This window comes from Idiotropiscis lumnitzeri, chromosome 3, assembly GCF_059441095.1.
Source record: "Idiotropiscis lumnitzeri isolate Australia: NSW breed Sydney's pygmy pipehorse chromosome 3, RoL_Ilum_1.0, whole genome shotgun sequence".
NCBI classification, from domain to species: domain Eukaryota; kingdom Metazoa; phylum Chordata; class Actinopteri; order Syngnathiformes; family Syngnathidae; genus Idiotropiscis; species Idiotropiscis lumnitzeri.
Genome location: NC_142393.1, coordinates 4,627,770 through 4,647,216, shown reverse-complemented (window position 1 = coordinate 4,647,216; position 19,447 = coordinate 4,627,770). Strand labels below are relative to the sequence as shown.

Below are 19,447 nucleotides of genomic sequence, written 5' to 3'. Positions count from 1 at the left end.
ATTTTGTGTTTTCATTTCAGACTAAAACGGAATCCTGAAAAATCTGCCATTTTTGCATTACGTTGTAAAAAAAAAAAAGTTTTATCACGATTATCACCACTGATGCTATCTTTGAAACCATGATGGTGAATGTTATGTTTTTTCATTCGACGGTCAACTTCAAGAAGACGTCACATTTGAATGTACAATTATTTTATAATAGTAAGAATATACATTTTCTTTTGCACTTAATCATTATGATTTTCTCTGGAATTATACCAAGTGTAAGATGACATTTGTTGCTTTTTAATTACATTTCCAAAAATTTTTTTTCAACTTAGTTATTTCATAAATTTGTTAACTATAACTTGCACCTAACGGCAGATTATTTAAAATGTGATTTTAGTGCATTTATTAGGCACATCTTCATCGGTGTGAATTTGAGTGTGCATGCTAGTCTACATGCACCCCATGATTTACTGGAGACCAGTCCATGGTGTACCCCACAAAAAAATACCCTACCCAAGATTCCACGCACATTCTAAATCAAACCTCGCAGCTGAGACGAAGCAGTGCAACCACACGAGCCTCAGTAGTGTTGAAATATTAGTTTAACTTTTGTTTATTTCAATAGAACCATTGTGCATTTCGCTATAGTTAAACCAAATTCTCAAGTGTGGTCAAAGATGGTGTCCAAAAAGATAGAAACAGCTTCTAAACAAGGGTTTAGGTAAAACAATTCAGTCTTTCAATGCCCTTTATTGCAAGTCTAATTACACGTGTGCAGGAAGAGATGACTCTTAAGTATCAACAAGTTTGTTCTGAATTAACTCCACTTCATGTTGAGTTCTAATCGACCATCACCGTGCTCCTCACACGGGGAAACAACTCAAAGAAAGCCTGTAAAAAGACGGATACAGATCAGCGGGCATCGTCACAGTCATTTCTTGGTGTAGCAGTGAAATAAAAAACTGAAAAAAAAATGTGACAAGCCAGAACAAAAGTATTCTACAATAATTTCTAAACAAGAAAATTAGTATTTTCTAAAGCATAATGTTAACTGGTATTCTGATGCTCAGTGGTTTGCTGTGTTTCACAAAATGGGGGTTTACCTTGAAGAGGGTGATGGTTTGCAATATGCTGGAGGTACAGCACATCTCCCGGATTGAGTGCATGGCGAGCTGGGGAGCGCCAATATCCACCACGGGCACACCGAGCTGAGCGGCCAAGATGGGACCAATGGTGGAGCCGCACGTGCTGTCGTTACGGACAAGCACATCCTGCAAGAGGAGGGGCCGGAGTTCACACCGATCACTGAAATTTGGGTGGGCAGTGTATAGTACAGATGAATAATGAAGGACCGCATGTGTAGCACATCTCTTTACTGTCTTTTTATGGAGATTCAGAGCTGCTACAATTTTGTTACAACACCGATGGTACCTGAAGAGGAACGCCGGCCTGGCTGGCGACCTCTCGTACAATAGCGGCAGTCACGGCGGTGGTGGCGTAGCGCTGGTTGCTGTTGAATTTGACCACTGGACCCTGAAACAGCAAAAGCACAACGACAGGTGTAAAAAAACAGAAAGCAGGTCAATTGCCTTGAAAATTATTCATTGTAAATGTCTCCATTGTGGGACAAATAAAAGGTTACCTTATGTTGAAGGGGGGCCTTGACTTATAAGTGGCGAACAATGAATCGACAAGGGCGGAAAGAAACACTGAGCAATCCGGGACGGAATTTCTGAAGCGCGTTCCGAAGCGTAATTCATGATAGGGAAATGATGTCATCAATGACGTATGAAGCCTGGCTTTCTTGAGAAGTGCTTCGCGTGTCTGGGCGATTAATAAAGAGACAAGGAAAATCTGCCAAAACTTTGTGTCAGTTGTCCTGCGGGAACTTGGGCAGTTTCCTGTGACAAATGCATGTATTCATGAAGTAAAAAAAAAAATGTGTTCCATGTATGACAACGAATTGAGTAAATGTGTCCAAAAAGCTTCATCATAAATATAAATACACAAAACGCGACCAGACAACGAGAAACAGTGGTTGGAGGGAGCTCATTGGCTTAAATAAGGAACAGGGATAATGAGAACAGGTGGAAACAAAACTTAACAAGCATTTTAATATTCATATTTTACAATCCAGTGTTATTTTTCTGTATTAATAACAACAAAAAAAATTGTGATGCTTTTTGGGGACAATGCTAAAAAATAAATTAATTAATTAATGGCATTTCCAATAATTTTCAATTCATGTCAAAATCAAGGTACAACTGTAATTCTAATCGATACATTTGAATCATAAATACAATTTGGCTCGCGACGCCTCACCTTGTGAAAAGCAGGCCGATGGTTTTCCTCATGCTTCTCCCTGAGAAGATAAGACGTTCAATTCATTCAACCCGTTTTTAATCAGCGTATTAGTTCCGGCTTTTGTGATACTGACTGGTAGTTTGGGTGCACAGCATGCGCCATGTCAGCGCTAATCATGAAGGAGAGTGGCACCGCCTGCTGGAAGGCGGTGGGGTTGGACGAGGAGGCGGCGAGGCGGCTGAGGATGAGCTCCGTGAGGTTGGACTGCGCCCCCTGAGCGCTCCCTGAGCCCACCTACGCAACACGCAGAATAATTATTATCCATTGAGAGTCACGCAATTGTGGCATTTTGAATTGAAGGTTTGCTCTTATTAGAGTGGAAGGAAATGCATTTGAGCATCTTGCTGACTTCTATAAGTTTCATTCAAGTGAATGCAAGCGCAGAGTGATGGGATGACTAAGTCAATCTGGGAACATCTAAATATGATAATGACAAGAAGAGTCCAGGGTGGAAGAAGATGAGTCAGAGCATCACTTACCTCTTCGTTGTCGAAGAGCGTCACCATGCGGATGTTGGGCTCTTGGCTCAGCGAATCTCCTAAGCAGGACTCGATCAGCCCCTGACACAAGTTACAAACAAATTATGATGCCTCCATCCACTTGACAGACATTAATAATAATAAAGGATTTTTTTTGGGGGGGGGGGTTAAAAATAAACTCTGAAAATACATTTGCAGTATGTTACATTTTTAAACCACGTTAAATGAGTTTATTATCCATAATGCAAATTAGTAGCCATGATGTCCACTAGCCAAAGTCTGAGCTGCACTGTCTTTGTTTACAACAAGTGGTAGGTGCAACTCCAGTTCTCTAGGGGTTGCTTTCCCGCATGTTTTAAGGCCTCAACACACTAAACCGACGCCGGAAAGTCGGTACATGACGTTTTTTGGGTGTTGCGCGCAACGCCGTAAAATCAGAGCTGTCATCGGATTGGTGTGGCGAGGCCTTTTGATATCTCCCTCCTCCAACACACCTGATTCATTTCATCAGGATAATGATCAGGCTATATATATATAATTTTTTTTAATTAATAAAGGGCCCACTCAGAGTGGGGTCATCCCACAGGCCACCTCTTGCCTATCCCTGATCCAGAGACTGGCGGTAATTAGTCGTGAGCGAATCAGACCTGGAGGGCGCAGTAGCAGCTGTGGAGGTTGTCCAGGCGAGGAGAGTAAATGAACTCTTCGTACACGCCTCCCAACGCCTGCACACAGAGGACAATTGAAGTGTTACATAATACCTCACAAGTTTACAGCCAATTACTGTGGAGTTGGCCGAAAGACAGGCTCACCCCGGGCTGAGTGTCAGCGAGGCAAAGCTCAAAGTCGAGCAGCGCTTCCGGCTCAACTTGCAGCTCTGAACACAAAACCTTCACCAGTGCTGGGTGATGCTTGTCGGCCTGAAGGGGAAAAAAAAAAAAAATCACACACAATCATGTCCAACATGATACAGTTATTAGCTTCTGATGTCCTCAGCACGGAATAAGTGTGCTCAATATGACATTTTAGCGCCATTTTCACCGTGCTGGCAGCGCTGATGGCGTCCCCGGATGAGGCACTGCCGGTCTCCAGCTCTTCCTGGATGGCGGTGGCCAGAATGGGCACACTGAGAGGAGAAAAAGATTGTGTGTCGGCAAAACTTAAAACTCAAACAAAAAAAAAAAATCCCAAGTTACTGACAGGTGGTTCTCCTTGTTGGGGCCGAAGGAGTCGTTGATGTCTCTCTGCAGGTGAATGGCCAGGTGAGGGATCCTGAGCAGAGGCCGTGGCACGTGCACCAGCCGGTGGACGAGTCTGCCATCTCCCTGCATGACGACACACGTGCATGGAGCAACGTCTCGGATGTGAGAATTTACAAGGTTTGCAAAATTCTGGGATTTTCAAAGCTGAGGCTTTTCATGAGAGTTAACAGGATATGACATCTTCTAGTTACAAGCAGTCCGTCCTCTTTTTGGTTTTTGTTTTGTGGGGTTACAAAGGAGCTTTAGATGCAGCGCTGCAGTAGGATAATAAAAAAAGAGGGAGCAATTAATATATTCAGCATTAGACTCTGTCCTTGTTTTAGTGTTTTATTGATTTGTGTTTTATTTGTTTTATGTTCAACTTTTATGAACAGCGTTTTGTTTCAGCTGTGGCTGTTTTATTTTATTTTTTTTGACAGTGAAAAACTATTATGTCCTCGCATCTAGTATCTATTTTTTCATGTTTGTCTGCTTATGACCTCCAAAATGTTTATACTTGTGCTTGATAGCTTTTATCCTCACTTCTCATGGAAAGTTTCCGGTTTGGAATATTTCCAAAATTCTCAGGCTCAACGTCATAATCTGCCAGAAACATTCTGGAAATTTATTTTAAAAGTCCCAGCTTTTTGCAAGCCTTAGATTCTATTATCATTACCTTAACCATAACTCGGCCCGCAATGGTCAGGTCACGGTCAAACCAGGTGTTCCAGATGCCTCCGCCGTAGCACTCCACGCCCACCTGAAGGCAGCCTTGCTTTGTCCTCTTGGACTTGGGCTTCACCTAAAAAAATTAAAAAAATATATATGTTGGCATCACTAGAGTTGGCCTTAAACATCCCACATGTGTCAACTTCTCACTCGGAGACAGGGGCTGTCCGTGTGGGCTCCAATCATGGAGAAGCCATTTCCAGGCGAGTAACGCCCCCCGACAGCAAAGGCTATGACGCTGGAGAAGTTCCGTGTCACAAAGTACTGCAAAATACACAGAATGTTCACTTTTAGAGACAACTACGACCACAACAGCACATGCTCAGTACAACTTACTTTGTTGGACGGCTGGATGTCCCACTTGTCCACCTCCTTCAGTTCGACAAATCCCGCCTCCAGCAGACGCTTCCGGCATTCTTCCACCACTGGAGATGACACACTTGCTTGATTGTGTTTGTGTATCTTTCGTAAACACTGAGCTGTCAGTTCGGAGTGTGAGCATGTTATCGCCGCTGGTAGCCAAAGTGCAAAGGTGAGAGATGATCACTCTAATCTTAACTCAACCAATAATCAAAAAAAGATGTAGTTTGACCTGCGCGCAAGTCATTTGATAGCGGTCATCCACAAAAGATTCAAGTTAGTTATGAGCACTTCAAAGCCCTCTATAATTTAACAACAAAATCAATAAAAAGACAAATACATTACTAATTCAGCCGACCACATGTTCTATGTGCGCTATTTAATTTCAGTTTGTAGGGCAAGTGAACCCATTTGAAACTCCACGATCATTTTTGATGCGTCCTCTTGGAGGAACCCTAAGGTTTTTTTAAACAATTTTTGTTTTGTTTTAAACACAAATAGGACAACACACACATGCGCACAAAACTCAATTTCTGCAGAACTCATCATGCATTTTTCAAAAACTGCGGATTGACTTTTGTGACATTTAGGTAGTAAAAGTAGGGAACGCTGTTTTAGAGGACATACAATACGTAAGGATGAATCTCAATTTGGACAGCAATATGACGGTAATAACCAGAACTATTGTGAATGCAATTGAAAGACAGTTCATCAGACTTTACCATGATATGGAGACACGCCTCTGTTGACAAACTGTAGAAACTCTTTTGCTGCTGACTGCACGGCTTCCTTTGAGCTCTTCATGATTACGGACTGTGAGAGAAAAATGAGCAACAAAATATGTTAAACATGAAGGATGGTTAACAGCTCAGCAATTGTTTGCTAACCTTAGCTAGCAAACCTGCAACGTCACAACAACCAATTCTTGTTCGCTTTCTTGTTGTTTCACCTAAAGTCGAGGCTGCAGTCTCTGTCAAAGCACCACTGTCTTATCCCACAATAAAATGAGTCGTAAGGGATCTTACCTGCATTAGTTGGACTTTGAGACCAGTATGAGAACTGGTCAAGCAGTGACAAGTGTCAACAGCGGAAGCAAGGATTCTTTGGCTGATGACAAAAGAGGAGCAGAGAGGAGGCGCAAGCCTACAGCGACATCTAGCGGTCAGGGGGCGTAACGTAAACGAAGAAAATGAAACACAAGTGTTAGATTTTTTTGGGGGGGCGGGGGGGGGGGTGTTTGGACTAACTTTTGTTACACTACAAACTCGATGAAATTTTTTTTTACACACAAAAATTGGGGGAGGCGATAAATGAAGCTCTCTTCGTATTCTCCACATTTTTAAGCAGTAATGTTAGACGTGACTATAAGCCACTAAGCTTCTTATGCTCAGCCGGTTGTTTGCATATTTTTTTCGCCCAAAATAAATTTTTTTCTAGGGGTGGGGCTGGGGGGGATCCTTGCGAAAAAAAAAAATGAGGGGGGGGGTCAATGCTCACGTGCAGTGCTTGCCATAATTGAAGCTTTGGGGTCATTTATTTTTTTAATTTGAAAAAAAAAATCAATACTAAATTAGCTAATGATAACAAGAGGAAAATATTTATTAATTCATTTTTAGTTGATGGAATTTTTGGGGGGAAAAACAGAAGCTGTTGGTTTTTAGACTGACACGAATCATATTATTGGCAACATCAAAACTGTTGTTGTCGTTGTTAATACACTCCGTTTCACTTTCGTATTTTTTTTCTTTTCTATATTTCAAATCAACATCTCAACCGCAATTGACTTTTCCTCTGTCAGAAGCAGTGCCATTGATTTTGACATTGATCTGGCCCAATGTCTGCCGAGAGTTGTCGGACTGAGAGGCATTTACAGAGATGGGTCCTCATCAAGACCATCTAGCCACCACCACCGAGACAAGCTGAAGCATGAAGAACAAGACTCATGTCGAAACAGGTCATAGTTCCGGGGATATTTTTACAAGCATCTTCACAAGTAGCGTGCTAAAACATCATGTTCTTGTATTCACTTATAATAACAACTCAACTCCACTCCAAAAAATCCCTAATTTCTCATTGGCATCAAACATGCTCAACAAATGAATGCTTTAAAAAAAATTAAAAAAAAAACATCTGTCTCACCCAAATGTGTTTTCTGATGTGCACGAATCCAACAAGATGTGAGAAAGTTCACAAGAGAAACAATGAAGCACAAACACCACTAAACAGTCAGGAGATGTGATCCACATCACCAGAAATTTATTATCAATGTGTTTGTGCATGTAGCAATGATTTTTATCTACATATTTCTACATATACAGACAGGTTAGAGAACATGTTATCAAGAGTAGCCAGATGGAGGAGATAAACGTGTTTGTGTGTGGGCAGGGGGGGGGAAGCAGGCGATGGACAGTGTGAGCAACACATACGTGTTGAGATGTTCAACCTGCGATAATATATAAAAAAAAAAAAAATACTTCAAGCGTTATGTGCCAAGGAACAACTCGCACACAATAACAGCACGTTCGCCAACAGGAAGGCATGCGTTCACGTTGGAATATACTGTGACTACATCCCAATAGATTCCAAGCAAAGGGAGGGATTAAATAAAACAGAAGAAGACAAAATGTTGGAAAAAGTGGACTTGGGTGCACTTGGATGACATCGCGGGGGTTTTGGCGTCGAACGGAAGCCACTATTAAGGGTGAGGGCTGGGGTTGAGCTCATGCAATATCTCATACATTCATTCCTCGCTTTTACAAAAGTTAAGACTCTCCTTTGTCTTTTTTTTTGACATCACAGCCTCTCATCTGCCTTTCAGACACTGACCGACGTCAACAGGCTGCTTTGTGGCACATCAACGCAAAGTAGAATGGATCTGACTCAAGAAGCAATGGCATAAACCTGACGTCTCAAAGCATACAAAATTTGTTATTAAGTGCTTGCAGCTATAATGTGGTGATTCACAACTAAATTTGTATTCCTGAAAGACCATCAGGTGGCGGGAAATGATCCAATTTCTCAAAATTGGTCCAAAAATTCATTGATTAACTTTGTTCATCAATCTATGCCAGCAAAATATAGTGACAGGCTTAACTATTAAACGCTCGTCTCCTGAACTTAAACAGTGTAGCCACCTGCCGCTATTCACAAAAGAGAATAATAATTAACTAAACAGGCCCACATTTCACGTTGAGTCAATTGTGATCAGATCATCGTGACTTTTATATATGTAACGTAATTCCCACTCCATCGCGGGGTTTACGTTCCACAGTAAGTGAAATCCGCGACATAGAAATATCCTATTCAAATACTCTCGAGGCATATTTTTATAGCATTTATGGCACTTAATTTTTTTTAAAGTTATTTAAACACTTAAACAAATACAAACACATAATGTATGGAGAGAGATCAAGAGCAACGGAAAACATAAAAATATCGTAAAGTGAGCCAATCCCTTAATGTGTTTACTGTAAACAAATCCAGGATTTTCCAAGCAAACTCTTAAAAAAAAAAAAAAGCAACTGACAATAAACATCAATAATCATGCCCAAAGATGTACATTATGAAATTAACCTGTTGCCATCGCTTTCTGTAGGCGCAAAAAGCAGGATTACAGCAGTACAACATTCGATAACACTGGTCAAGAGCAAATTTGAATCAGAGATGAGTCCCGAAAGGTATTTTTGACACTGATGTAAAAAAACATCTTTAGTTTTTTTTCCTCGCTCATCAGATTTTTGAAAGATTTTCATTTTTAAGTTTAACCTATAAAGCTTGCCCAATATGGATTTTACCATGCATTCTAATTTATAGCAATGAAGAAAAAAAATTCACCTGTTTCAAATTTGATGTTTTTGGGAAAAATTCTGAATCAGTGCAACAAAAAAAACAATCTAGAAAAGTATACTTGTATATCTGATTAAAAAATGTAAACATTTGTTGACCAGTGTAATTTTCAACAAAAACTGGACTGCGATGAAATACAGTATTTCCTGTTCCATTCTTCTTCTTTCAAATTTACACGGTTTCACCCTAAAAAAAAATTTCCAGCACTCTTGTGGTCATCTTCCGAGAGTTAAACCAACATATTGTATATTGTTATTAACTGTACAAAAAACATCCATGAAATAGTGGGACCTTGGAGGGGGATTTACTGTACAGTACTTTTGGTGACATTTCTGTTTGGTGGTGTGCTGTGAGGATTTTTTTTTTCCTGATGTAAAATAAGTGCCTTGGCACATTAAAGGTAGGGAAACACTCAGCTAGAGCACGGTGGAGGTCGAAATGATCTTTGGGGGTTCTGATGGGAATGTGACAAGGTGGCACTGAAAGCAAGCTGCACCAACACCTCCGACGCTTCCAGCACGTGAGTTGGGAGAGTTGTGGCAGGTTGCCACGATCCATATGGCTTTCTTTCTCGGACTGTCGTCGGCCGAACGTGCACGCTCGTCACAGGTCCGGGCATGGTGAAGACAACAAGCCAAGCCCTGAATAAAATGTGACCCTGTATGAGCACCCAAAAAGTGGCGGAACACCCCCCCATAGTCGCAGGAGGAGCAAGGCACCCGTTACAGCAAAATCCACTTGAAGACAAAATGGTCCAGCACCAAGGGTGGGGGGGGGGGCAAAAGTCCATTTAAAAGGTGGCGATTGGAATCCAGATGGCCAAGAGCCCTGCAGACTGACGATCATCTGTTGTGAGGATGCCTGTGCCTGAGGTGGGTCTGCATTGTGATCCCTGATCTGGCCGGAGGCGCTGAAACAAATGTCGACCCATCAAATAGTAGTTGCTGTGTGTGTGAGAGTGAAATCGTGCGGTGATGCATGGATACAACTAGTACAAGTAGCAAGTGTGTGTCTTGACTGAGTCCAGGTGACGCGTTAGGCTCGTAGCAAAGGTCCTGTGGCCCCAGTGAGGGGCGCCGTCGAGCCAGAGTCGTAGCCCAGGTCCACTGCGGCGTGCGGCCCACCAAGCAGCTGTCCTGGGAAAGGCTGAGCCTGCACCTGCCGGTCCCGGAAATTCTGGATGTAGCTCTGTATCACAAGATAATTACAAGGGAATTAAACCTCTTGTATGAAATGGAACTCAAAGTTTGGTTATACCCAGTCATTTTTCCACGGGTGTCCAAACTAAGACCTGGAGGCCATTTGTGGCACGCCGACCTTTCTTCAGCGACATACAAGTGACCTGCCTTAAGACTTTTCCTAAGAGGGTTCAAGCTTTTTAAAGGCACTGTAAGTTGCAGTTCACTCTCCAAACGAAATACACCGAAGAGAAGTACAGCCTGTGAATTCAAAACAATCATGTAGCTTAGACCTTCACTCCACTAGCCTAGAGCTAACGCTAATAGCAGCTACGATGCAGTGCTTTAACCCTTAAAGCAACAGACTGAACACAAACTGCAGCAATACACAGAGACAGAAAACGCAACGGTGTTCACAGTCATATATTCCTTATCTTTTGCGGAGAACAATCAATATTAGTGCCGTATTGATGAGCTGAGCAAGAAGTTGAGACGTCAAAATAGAGCCTTACTATAAATCCCTCTTGAGTTCTTGACACGACACGATCCGCAATATTATTGGCTGTTTTATCCGGGCAGGATATTGGGATGAATAATAAAACTACACTGATCAGTATATCGGTTCTTGTGTCTCGTTTTGCTGCCCCCAGGTGGCCAAGGTAGGCACACCAGGAAGAAGCACAATGGCCATTCGATTCATGTCTGTCTGACAAAAACAAATCATGTTTTAATCAAATTTAATTTAGTCTTTTTGGCAATTCCATTTATTACAAGACACCATGGTACTAAAATTAACAACTGACCTGCATTTTAAAAGTTACTTTTTTAAATTGGATGGCAAAGCAGAAAAAGAGATGATCTGAGATGTTCTCATCTATCACTTCCTTGTTTAACACGGAAAACAGCGACTGTTAGCGCCACTTTCCACTTTCTGCTGCCGCCACTTCCTTCCGTCAAGGTCAGTTTGGAACAGACTTCTCTTGTTTTGGTTCTGAATGTAAAAATCTGCTCAGTACTGGGGGCCGATCTATTCTAGTGAGATTCAGGATCACTGACCAGCCAAGATGTAAGAAAATTCCTTGACTTGTTAATTTATCGCACCTCAGGACTACTTTGAATCTTCAACAATTCAAAACTCCAATTTAAAAACTGTGTGCCAACCACACATCCACGGTTTCATCCAATTCTTGTGACTTTTTACGATTCACAGTGGTTGACTTAGTACTTTAAAACTGCTTGAAAATCCCAAACAAACATCGCACACAGATTGAGTCACTGGATCCCACAGTTTTCCACTCACTGGTGAGAGGACGTCGGTGTCGTAGCGTCGAATCGGATTGGGCTTGCGGCGATAGGCGGGTTCCTGGTGGAGTAGCTTGGCTTGATTTTGGTTGGAGGCGGAGCCAAGATGCTTCTTCTTCTTCTTCTTGTGGCGGTAGCGATCGTCCCGTTGGCGAATGCGCATCACCTGCATCCTCCTCTGCTGACGACTGATGATGACTGGGGAGGAGGAACGGGGCTCAGTTAGGTGCTTGAAATGAAAATGAAAAGAAGCGAGCAGCAGAAGCACAAAAACTGGATCTGTGACCTAATTGAGGGGCTGTGCACTTTAGAGGGCCTTTTTGGTGACCTTTCAAATTTCTACGGCCTTCCGACAATGCTACGTCGTCGTCGCCTCTGCAAGAATCAACCCCTGAATTAGGGAACAGCTAATGCCACGCCTCCTCACCTTTGGTATGCGAGTAGCCCTCCGCAGTCACCTTCCATTGGACCACCACGCCCAACAGGGTGAGCGCTGGCCACACCCCCAGCACCACCCACGTGAGCCAGCAAACCGGCTTCCCGGGGACGGCTTTCATCCGCTCGTACATGTAGAGAACGAGCGCAAAGAGCTCCACGAAGTAGTCCAGCGCTACGGTGATGACGGCCGCCCCGAAAACGGCGGTGGACAGCGTGGTGAAGATGCGCTGCCACTGGAGGGTGAGCACGGCAAAGAGCATGCCCAGGCCAAGCAGCACGCCTAGAGGCACCCAGACAGAGCGTGGCGGGCTGTGGGAAAGCTCCTCCATTCCCACCAAGGTGGCCACGGCCACCAGCAGGCCGAGCAGCAGACCCACCATGAAGAGGCCCACGCTACGAACCAGCATGGTGACCAGGCCGCACAGCGTGCCGATGCCCAGGCCGATGCCCACCGAGGCCTCCACACTCAGCTGGGTGTCCAGAACGCGCTCCTTGTAGCAGAGCATGAAGATGACGACGGAGCCGAACATCAAGCCTGTCAGGAACATCACCGCCTTGAAGCAGCGGTAGCCTGCAGGAGTTCAACCACAAATGGCTTACTGTACAGACAACTATTCCAGACTGTTCATGGATGAAAATTGATTTATACTGCGTGATTGAGTGGCACAAGTCATATATTTGCTCTCCAATAGCACAATTCTAAGATGGATATAAGCAGTCAACATAAAATTTATGTACCATATTTCCCGGACTATAAGACGCACCTGCATATAAGCCGCAGCAACTCTTTTGGGAAAAAAAGACCAATTATATATACAAGCCGCACCAGGCTATAAGCCGCAGTTTTCTATGTTGAAAAAAAAATTCACTGTTTCCTGCATGTACAGCACAATTTTGTACTGAATTCTTAAAACAGTGCCTTTTAACACGGCAACAACTTTGCTAATTAAAACAGAACAGACCCAAGAGAAAAAAAAAAATCAAGATTTATTTTGCGTATTTTCTTAACTATGGAGCGCCCCCTACAAGTGAAAGAAAAATCCACAGAAAATATGCGCCGTTGTATTAGCCACATGGTTCCAAATTGAGGAAAAAAGTAGCGGCTTGTAGTCCGGAAAATGCGGTAATTAAAATCCAGTAATCCCCCACCTACTCACTAAATTCACCAATTGTACTTGGGCAATACTGTTATTCGCTGAAAAGAAATCTTATCAATTTGTTTGTGCTATTTGTGTTACACCCCAAAACAGTGGTATCCAACCACTGGGTCATGGCCCAGTACCGGTCCACAGGCCACATTGGACTGGGCCGCGATGGGCCACACTGATGAAAAAAAAAACGTGCAGTTCTTCTGGTTTCTTTCTTCGTTGAGGTTATAAAAATATTTTATTGTGAAAAGTGACCGGCCTTACTACGTTACATCGGACTCTTGACACACATCAAAATGCTAATTGTCGCTAATAGCCAACCCACAAGCTAGCAAAATGAGCCCAACCACAGAGGAATCCCGCTCTGCACAATATGTGGCAACCACCGCTAACATTCCCCATCCATCCCATTTGTATTTCTAAAAAATGAGTCTTTTCTAGAATATCACTATATATTTTTTTTTATATCTACTGCAGTGTAAATCCAGCCAAAGTGTGTTGAAAGTGAACGCAGCCAAAAGTTGAACTCACCAAAGAAGCAGTAAATGACACCAAAGAGGCAGCACATGGAGCAGACTACGGAGGGAACCACCTTGTAGCGGCCGGCCGAGTCTTCGCATCCGGTCAGCAGCCGGAGGCTCAGCTCCAGGTCGGGGCGAGCCTCCGGTGTTTCCAAGGTGGTCGTCATGATGAGCGGGAAGAAGAATGAAGAACCCAGGAAATGGAAGATGAGAGGCGATCAGATGAGAGGCCAGCGAATGGGGAGACTACGGAGCACCGGCCGGCGGCGTGCCTTCACCTGTGGATCAGAAAGGACTGAAGTCAACCTGGAAAATGTTTCCATTGGAATTCATAAGAAGTAACTTCGTGGGAATACAATTTTTAAAGAAACCCTCCAAAGCCTGCAAACTCCTCGTTTAACAATGATTTAACAGGTCTGACAGTGTCTCAAATGGCGCCTCTCAAACTTCAACATGCATGGCAGGTTGATTGGACACTTTAAATCAGGTGTGGGCAAACTACGGTCCGGGGACCACAAGCGGCCCGTGAAACGCTTTAATCCGGCCCACCGAACTTGAAAAAAATGAAAGGAATAAACCTTGTTAATGTTTTAATTTCTAAATACTGTGGTGTGTCAAAGACAGATATTTTGTTGTAATGCGTTTGTTCATTTTCATTTAAAATCAAATGTATTTTTTTTCTCCATTGAGGTGAGGTTACCAAAAGACTCCATCCATCTGCTCCTGGGCCGGCTCCTCTGTCAAATTTTAGTACCCATTGTGGCCCACCAATCAAAAAGTTTGCCCATTCCTGCTCTAAATTGCTCCTCGGAATGAGTCTGAGCGTGGACGGTTGTTTGTCTATGTGTGCCCTGCGATTGGCTGGCAACCCGTTCAGGGTGTCCCCGCCTGCTGCCCGAAGATTTCTGGGATAGGCGACCCTCGTGAGGAGCAGCGGTACACATAATGGATGAATGACCATACCATTCATGTCCTCTTGCTTCTGAAACAAAAAGAATTCCAAAATGTTCCTCGACTTGTGCACTGTAGTCACGACAATATCAGCGCGGACACAAATATGTCATTAATAACCATATTTGGCGAAGGATTATCAGCAAAGCACAGCACCAGACTGTCTGTCTGTCTGTCTGTTTGCCCATGTCTATGTGTGTGTGTGTGTGTGTGTCCTAGCATTAAGCCACTTCGTCCCGCAGATGTCAATGTGCATCATCCTCTTAGACAAAAAAAAAAAAAATCTCAGTTTTGATCCTGATTTACAACTTCAACACTGTCGCCCCCCTGCCCTCTTCCAGTCTGTTGCTATGACAACGGCGGAACGCTGACAGACAGTTGTGAGCCGCGATCTGTCGCCTCCAAATGACAGACCAGCGACTGCCATAGCAACAGCATGAGAGCCAATCACAAGCTTGGCACGCGGTCATGCACGGACACGTACGTGTGATGATGCTCGTTAGCGCTCTGTTATGTGCACATGCTGATCAGTTATTGGATAAAAACAAACGTCTGTCCATCTGTTTTCTGACGACCCAACGACAACACATATACAAATATAGATTGCACACTAACGTCAAGCACGTGGGACAGACTCTCAAACAAAATACAAATCCAGCAGACCGAATCAATGCATTTGGAAGTGAATTAAAAAAAGTAAAGAAATTCTTCTCAGTAACGAGCCACATGCAATCTACTCACTTCGAGAGCCACGCATCTTATCCTTAAATGACTCAACGCACGCAGCGCCCTGTCTTTGTGCTGTTCAGTCGCCATCTGAAGTCACAGTCAAATAAATGCTGAGTGGATCGGCCAAGATTCCCGCCGATCACTTTTACTGTCCGGAGATCAGCTGATGTGAATCGATATGAGGCCTGTGTGGAAACTGTGACGGTGAGCTATCACGTGTAACGACAGGCCCGAGCGTGACACAGAGGACATGGTGGCATAACTTGGGGGACAAGATTCAAGGGCGGATGAAGAAGGAATTTAGTTGAAGTTCAAAGGGAACTTAAAGATACGGCAATCCCACCCCCCTTCTTTTGCGGCTTTTAAGTTAGCGGTCCTGCTATTTGACGGTGTAGCAGCACAACAGGAAGTATTTCCAGCTCTGCCTTGTTGTTGCTGAAGATTACACTGGTCAACAAATGTTTTACTACTTTCTTTTTAATCAGAGATGCAAGAAAATTTTTCTAAATGATTTCCTTGCACTGATTCATCATCATCATCATGTAACATAATTATGCAATATAATAATGAGAATTAAGAGAATCAGCAACAGGTGGATATTTTTTCTGAAAACTATAACGCGTAAAAACTGCATTGTATAAACTTTCCTAGGTCAGACTTAGAAACAAAAATAGAAAATTATTATGTTATTGAAAAACAATCTCTTTCGATCCTGCTTTTTACGCCTACAGAAAGTGATGGATGTGGCTTAAATTCATAATGTACATATTTGGGCAATATTATTCACGTATGAGAAGTCAAGTTTCCTTGTTTGGGAAAAAATGGGATTTATTTACTGTCAATACAGGGATTTGATCACTTGTTACACTATCATTTACACAATTGTTTATGTGTTATGTATGCTCTTGAGTGCACTCAAAATATTCTGTTTAATTTATTTGTATTATTTTTTTTTTAAATTATGTGCCGTAAATGCCATGAAACCATTTATTTTCTATGAATTACCATGTAACGTTTCCAATCTGAATTATTTCCAAAATTTCCATCTTAATTTCCCAAAGAAATTCACCGGAAACATTCTGTAAATTTCCCAAAAAATATTCCACGGTTGCAACCTTAGGTGCAAGTGGAAAAGGGAAAATTTGGACTTTGCACAGCTGCAGGTGGCTCTCAACCACCCACCTCCGTACGCAGCCACTCATCACACTCTAAGCGCCAACCTCCTCCGACAAGGCCTCCTCTTTTTCCATCGCCTCGCAGCCGGAGCAAAAAGAACCAAGACGCCTCCGTGCAGCGTAAGCCGAGGAATGTCAATGATGCTTGTTGCCACGGACGACAGCTACAGCTCTTCAAGGGAACTAAACAAACAAAAGCCGCTTGGAGGTGTTGCAAGGAAGGGGAAGATGATCGCACATGACCGGATCGAAAGTGACAAGATGTGCATTTCTTTCCTCACAAACTCTCAATGAGCCGCAGGGTTCAATGACTGTGGTGATATTCTGGCCACTTGCACACAAGCCTTCGCCTGTCACATTGGAAAAGGGAGGGCAACGGGCGAGCCACAAGCAGCCCCCGCCCTTAGTCTGAGTGGCGCCGTGGTCAATTTTCAAAACAACTAAATTATTTGTTTTTTTTATATTTTTTGGAAGAGGGGGATTATATATATTTTTCCTTTAATACAGTGGACCTCTGCATACTTGTGGTTCAGCACACTACTTGCGATTTTTCTTTAATTGTTTGGGTTTTTTGGGGGAGGGAGAGGGCGGCAACTCCTGTTTTTCATGAAAAATGCATAGAGGACGTTCAGCAGAATTTTTTTTGAAAAATATTTTGGGGAATTTGCAAAAAAAAAAAAAAAAAGGTTATATCCGGAGTTGCAGACAAAAAAGGAAAATATCTCAAAAACCCAATGAGGAAGGGAAAAAAATTATAGTTCGTAATTCAGAGTAAAAAAAAAATTGGCATCTACAATTACAATTTGCTGTTGTCGAGTGTCATTTTTTGCTAATTTGAAATGACAGACAGGACAAACAAAGTTAAAAAAAAAAAGAATTCTTGCACTTATTTTGGTTTACTGTACGGCAGTTTTGTGCAGTTCTTGACTTTTTTTTTATGCACACGAGCCCCTTTGCACTGGGGGTGGGGGGATAACAGTATGTGGTTCTAACATGAGCATTGAGCATAAAATAGATTATGATACCTGTGTACGCTGGTTTTATAAAAAAATCAGACGCACGTCTTTTTTTCCATATTTAAACTAGCATTTTTGTCTTGGATCTGATTAGGAAGTGGATTGTCCCATATCCCCCGGTTTCGCTGGTGAAAAATCGCAGCCCCCTCCATCATTGAAGTTGCCCAACCCTCGATTAGTGTTCTGCACTTGACTTTGAAGTCAACCAGTCCTCCCACAAATGTTTCCAGTTAACCGCAAATGCTGCTGCTCACCTCTTAACTGGAACATGTAAGAGGAAGCATTAAACGCCTATTCTGGCCTTCCTCCACTTACTGGCTGTGCACTTTGGAAATGTCACACTGTAGTGGAAAGAAACCCTATGAAGACAGTCATTCTACTAGTGCCCTGAATTGTCCAGGTACTAATATGCACTTAGTCCTCCCGAGTAGGGCAATCAAGAGCACAAGTAGAATTCCACTGAAGTGATGTTTTTTTCCACTACTGTCTTCCACTAATTTGTGACATTAATGTGGACTAGTAGTACATGCAACCATTCGTGAGGCAAACCTGTGCAATAGCTGACAACCACATGCTCTCGCATGCAACATCAAATTTTATACTATATCTAGTGCACTATTAGTGCAGTTTGGCCTCACAGGTAGTTGTTAAATAAAAAGTCAGGTCTAGTCATGTCACAAATGTCATGTAGCAGGGTAAAAATGTTACTAAGGTGCCCGAATGGTGTTACTAGTATTAGTGGTGAGAACAAAGATTGTAAATTTGTACATTAAATGGATTTCAAATAAAAACTCAAATGGCTACTGGCAGGCCTAGTAGCGTTATTAGTAGAAAAAAAATACCAATCTTGTACTAGGTGTCCTTGGTGTTTCTACTAGTGCCCTCAGATGTCGACTTGCGAGGTGAGCATACAGAAGTAGTACATGGAAATTAGGCGGATATCAAATTTGCTTTCTAAGTGCCTAGGCACTTAGCTAGTGCAGCATAGTTTACTAGTAGTAAGGCTTCTTTAAGTACTAGTTGTCCAAAAATAGTAATAGTGCCCAGAGAAATGCCTCTAATCTTTCTACGACAGTCGGAACTAAATGCAATAGATACGTCTGGGGACATTGCTATAGCATCATGAAATGTGTATGATGTATTTTTTGTCTGTTTTTTTTTTTTTTTTTTTAAGAAAGGATGGATAGACCATTAATATTTTAGTGTATCTGTGTATCGTATTTGTTTTTGTCTGGTCCTCGAGTTTGAAATGAATATGATTAAAATTTAATTAAAATGGAAATGCTCAAACGGCCTTCAGCAGAAGCGAGAAACGGTCCGTGGTGCTTTCATGGACCACTGGGAGACGTCAGTGCTTGAAAAGCCCCCATGTTTGTGCATCACGTTGCACTGCCATCCATCCGTTGAGCCTGTCGACGAACTCATCGACCGCGATGCGGCCATCCGAGAAACCTGGATCGACCTCCATCATAGAATGACCTCAATTCAAACCCGAACATTCCGACTCTTTCTCACGAATGTCCTCGAAGCATCCGTCATTTGACAGCAGGTGGTGCGAAAAGACGACGGACGGGGGACTCACCATTATCAGCTCCGACAGGGCGACGCGCCACCCCCGCGGCGTCATCATAACTGCAAAGGGGGCCACCGCAGCCCAAGACCCGACCATGCCATGACACCCAGGCCACCAATGGGTGCGTTTCGTCCGTCCGTCCTTCCGTCGGCGTGGGGCGAGACGACGCGCCTCTCCCGTGTCGGAGGATCCGTCTGAGAGTTAGTCCTCCATGACGGGAGCTTCTTCAAATAGGACAACGAGGGGGAGCACCGCGGGGAGGTCCGGAGCCGAAAGTGGAGCGGGCCCCGAGCCCGGACGGACTGACGGACGGACGGACACGGGATGTCGTGCTTCCCATGAAGGTGGCAGGCAGCCGTTCGTGAACGCGCATCGCCTGTTACACTGTACAGTGTGTAGGTCATATGCG

At 43.2% G+C, this 19,447-nt stretch overlaps 2 protein-coding genes across 4 annotated transcripts; both read right to left on the bottom strand.

The window, feature by feature from the left end:
• Positions 1 to 704: 704 nt before the first annotated feature.
• On the bottom strand, positions 705 to 6,264 carry dnpep (aspartyl aminopeptidase). Of its 2 annotated transcripts, none has more exons than XM_088290835.1 (15): positions 6,187 to 6,264; positions 5,884 to 5,974; positions 5,138 to 5,226; positions 4,952 to 5,065; positions 4,749 to 4,874; positions 4,032 to 4,156; positions 3,873 to 3,957; positions 3,644 to 3,751; positions 3,479 to 3,556; positions 2,832 to 2,912; positions 2,426 to 2,586; positions 2,311 to 2,350; positions 1,420 to 1,521; positions 1,092 to 1,259; positions 705 to 879 (listed from the first exon to the last, which is right to left on the bottom strand). In XM_088290835.1, exons 1-15 carry the CDS (start codon positions 6,190 to 6,192, stop codon positions 829 to 831), a joined length of 1,425 nt encoding a protein of 474 aa, XP_088146961.1. In that variant the 5' UTR covers positions 6,193 to 6,264; the 3' UTR covers positions 705 to 828. The 2 variants fall into 2 exon arrangements, with proteins under 2 accessions (XP_088146961.1, XP_088146960.1); XM_088290834.1 differs by having other exon boundaries at positions 6,049 to 6,190.
• A 1,116-nt stretch (positions 6,265 to 7,380) lies between these two features.
• tmem198ab (transmembrane protein 198ab) lies at positions 7,381 to 19,279 on the bottom strand. Of its 2 annotated transcripts, none has more exons than XM_088291383.1 (5): positions 19,048 to 19,279; positions 13,605 to 13,872; positions 11,915 to 12,496; positions 11,486 to 11,685; positions 7,381 to 10,195 (listed from the first exon to the last, which is right to left on the bottom strand). In XM_088291383.1, the coding sequence occupies exons 2-5, from the start codon at positions 13,759 to 13,761 to the stop codon at positions 10,043 to 10,045; spliced, it is 1,092 nt and encodes a 363-aa protein (XP_088147509.1). In that variant the 5' UTR covers positions 13,762 to 13,872; positions 19,048 to 19,279; the 3' UTR covers positions 7,381 to 10,042. The 2 variants fall into 2 exon arrangements, with proteins under 2 accessions (XP_088147509.1, XP_088147510.1); XM_088291384.1 differs by lacking the exon at positions 19,048 to 19,279 and adding an exon at positions 15,287 to 15,850.
• Between the last annotated feature and the right edge of the window lie 168 nt (positions 19,280 to 19,447).

Bases quoted from the DNA above. Each gene is read 5' to 3' on its own strand.
- dnpep (XM_088290835.1), bottom strand. The intron at 3,958-4,031 runs GTCAGTAACTTG...TTCTCCTCTCAG, and splicing joins CCCAACAAGGAGAACCACCT to TGTGCCCATTCTGGCCACCG. The intron at 1,522-2,310 runs GTGAGGCGTCGC...TTGCTGTTTCAG, and splicing joins ATCGGCCTGCTTTTCACAAG to GGTCCAGTGGTCAAATTCAA.
- tmem198ab (XM_088291383.1), bottom strand. From the start codon at position 13,761: ATGACGACCACCTTGGAAACACCGGAGGCTCGCCCCGACCTGGAGCTG. The intron at 12,497-13,604 runs GTGAGTTCAACT...GAACTCCTGCAG, and splicing joins TGTCATTTACTGCTTCTTTG to GCTACCGCTGCTTCAAGGCG. The intron at 10,196-11,485 runs GTGAGTGGAAAA...CTTGTGATACAG, and splicing joins ACACCGACGTCCTCTCACCA to AGCTACATCCAGAATTTCCG.